At 50.3% G+C, this 2,875-nt stretch overlaps 1 protein-coding gene across 1 annotated transcript in view; it reads left to right on the plus strand.

Annotated features, from left to right (window-relative positions):
• The window catches only part of THEM5 (thioesterase superfamily member 5), a 10,457-nt gene that overhangs the window by 2,625 nt on the left and 4,957 nt on the right, over positions 1 to 2,875 (plus strand). The window contains exons 2-3 of the mRNA XM_010857470.1: positions 941 to 1,142; positions 2,370 to 2,508. Of these exons, the coding sequence (XP_010855772.1) occupies positions 941 to 1,142; positions 2,370 to 2,508 (341 nt within the window). The remainder of the gene's footprint in view (positions 1 to 940; positions 1,143 to 2,369; positions 2,509 to 2,875) is intronic.

Below are 2,875 nucleotides of genomic sequence, written 5' to 3' on the forward strand. Positions count from 1 at the left end.
CAGCCTTCTTCACAGTCCATCTCTCACATCCATACATGACCACAGGAAAAACCATAGCCTTGACTAGACGGACCTTTGTTGGCAAAGTAATGTCTCTGCTTTTGAATATGCTATCTAGGTTGGTCATAACTTTCCTTCCAAGGAGTAAGCATCTTTTAATTTCATGGCTGCAATCACCATCTGCAGTGATTTTGGAGCCCCAAAAAATAAAGTCTGACACTGTTTCCACTGTTTCCCCATCTATTTCCCATGAACTGATGGGACCGGATGCCATGATCTTCGTTTTCTGAATGTTGAGCTTTAAGCCAACTTTTTCACTCTCCACTTTCACTTTCATCAAGAGGCTTTTGGGTTCCTCTTCACTTTCTGCCATAAAGGTGGTGTCAGATATGCAGAACATATCTGAGGTTATTGATATTTCTCCTGGCTATCTTGATTCCAGCTTGTGTTTCTTCCAGTCCAGCGTTTCTCATGATGTACTCTGCATATAAGTTAAATAAACAGGGTGACAATGCAGGAGACCCAGGTTCAATTCCTAGGTTGGGAAGATCCACTGGAGAAGGGATAGGCTACCCACTCCAGTATTCGTGGGCTTCCCTTGTGACTCAGCTCGTAAAGAATCCGCCTACAATGTGGGAGACCTGAGTTTGATCCCTGAGTTGGGAAGATCCCCTGGAGAAGGGAAAGGTTACCCATTCTGGCTTGGAGAATTCCATGGACATGGGGTCACAAAGAGTCAGATGTGACTGAGTGGTTTTCACTTTTTCCCTTGCCTGATCACTCTCAGGAGTCCCCAGGGGCCATTTCCCTCAACACTGACAGAAGGGATTGAGAAGCCCAAGAACCCAGGAGCTGGGTTACATTACGTACAGGTACTGCAGCCCAAACCACAGCCCACCTTCCAGAAAGCCATCTAGTCTCCCCAATTTTTCCTGCCCAGGTCTCAAGATTCTGTCAGGAGATGACAAAGAGTAAGAATTATGCCCTCCCCAATGCCAGCTGGGGTCCAGACATGCTGAGCCTGTATCATGAATTTCTGGAGAAGACCAAGACCAATGGCTGGGTCAGAGTGCCTTCCTTCAGATCCAACAGAGACCACATCCAGGGGTTCAAGCTCCCACTAGACTTATCAGCTAACTCAGGTAAGGCCTGGCCTAAGAGCAGCCCTTGGCAGGCACATGCCCCAGCCCACTGGAATCAGTTCAGCCAGCCCCTTTTCCCAAGGCCAGAGACTTTTGGGGAGGAAATTCACAAGCTCTCTGACAGTTCTCAGCCAGAAGTTCTTTCTGACAAGTCCACCTCTCACGATGCAGCCCCAGGCACATGGATGAGGAAAGCGTCCTCTCAGCCCCTGCCCCCTCCTCCCCTCCTCCTAGGGGATGAGAGCACCCTAGTAACCACCTGTGCTCTCAGCCCAGAGTGCACCCACCAGAGAACCGCTGCCTCAGCCCTCCACCCATCTCCCTTCTCACCAGGGATGCTTGCCTTACTGTCAAGCCTTATCCCAAGTCCTCCTCCCCACCCCACAAAGGTCTGAGGATTCCCCCTTGCCCACTGCAGACCTTCCACACCATCCCTGTTCTGCTAGGCCCAGAGACTCCTGAAACACCCACAGGTCAGAGCAATAGAGCTTTCCACTTTGATCTCTCTGCGTGTGCATGGACTTGGACGGGTTAACATGTCTCTCTCACTCACATAGGTGTTCTTCAAACCAAGTGCCGACTGGATGGTCCATTCAGTTTATGGAAAAAACAAAGTTGCATCAAAAATTTTTGAAGACTTTGGTTTTCATCCAAGAAGGATATGGTTCTTATAGTTGCCTTGAGGGGAAAAAAAAAGCAGTCAGAACTTTGGGGGATTCATATCCACTTATTTTTCTGTTCCGTATTTTTATTTTGAACTACATGTGAATTAAATGCCTTACATTTTAATTTTCAATGTTTCAGTTCAGCTCAGCTCAGTCGCTCAGTCGTGTCCGACTCTTTGCGACCCCATGAATCGCAGCACGCCAGGCCTCCCTGTCCATCACCATCTCAGTGTTTAAAGTCTCTTAAAGTCTGACTTGTCTCTGACCCTACATCTACTCTCAGCCAGGGAACTTCGTGAGTGTTTCTTCCTCAAGATTCAGGGCTCCCAGAGGACAGGGCTGTGTCCCCTCAGACCGAAGACCTTGAGGACAGGTCGGAGCCTCACTCTTCAGTTGAAAACTCCCCAAGAGCAGAGCCCACATGTCCTCTGGTTCTCTCCTCAATGGTGTGCCAGAGGCCAGCTCCATCTTTGCTGCTGAATGACTGACCCTGCCTCCTGACTGGCCCCTCTGCCCTCACACACTCCCTCCTTCAGCTGTGTCACTGCCCATCTCTCCCCAGACAAGAGTGACTGGCGCCTCTTCACCAGGTGTATTGAGAGGGAAGGACAAGGCTACGAGTATGTCATCTTTTTCCAACCATCCGAGAAGAAGTCCATCTGTCTTTTCCAGCCGGGCCCCTACCTGGAGGGAGTCCCAGGGTAAGATAACGGGCTAACCCATGGGGGACATCTTTGGCTGCTTCCTGGGCTTGGCCAAGGGGGTGCATTGGGCTCGGCCAGCCTCTGGGCTCTGTACCTCTGTCTAGGGAGGTGGGTGGAGAGTGGGAGGCACTGGGCTTCAGTCTCGCAGTGTCAGATGTGGAAGGATATTCTGTCATCTGGTTCAGTCCCCATTGGGCAGATAAGAGACAGTCTCCTTATTCCAGGCCTGGGAATTTTTCAGTAAGAAGGGGCCTTAGAAGCCACTCTGAGAGGAGTGTAGTGGACTCAGAAGATGACAAGGTCTGGAGTTAAGGGCCAGGCTTCCAGTCCTGCTCTGCCACTGCTTGTATGAAGACCCCAAGCA

The sequence above is a fragment of the Bison bison genome, unplaced genomic scaffold (assembly GCF_000754665.1).
Source record: "Bison bison bison isolate TAMUID 2011002044 unplaced genomic scaffold, Bison_UMD1.0 scf7180017864381, whole genome shotgun sequence".
NCBI lineage: Eukaryota > Metazoa > Chordata > Mammalia > Artiodactyla > Bovidae > Bison > Bison bison.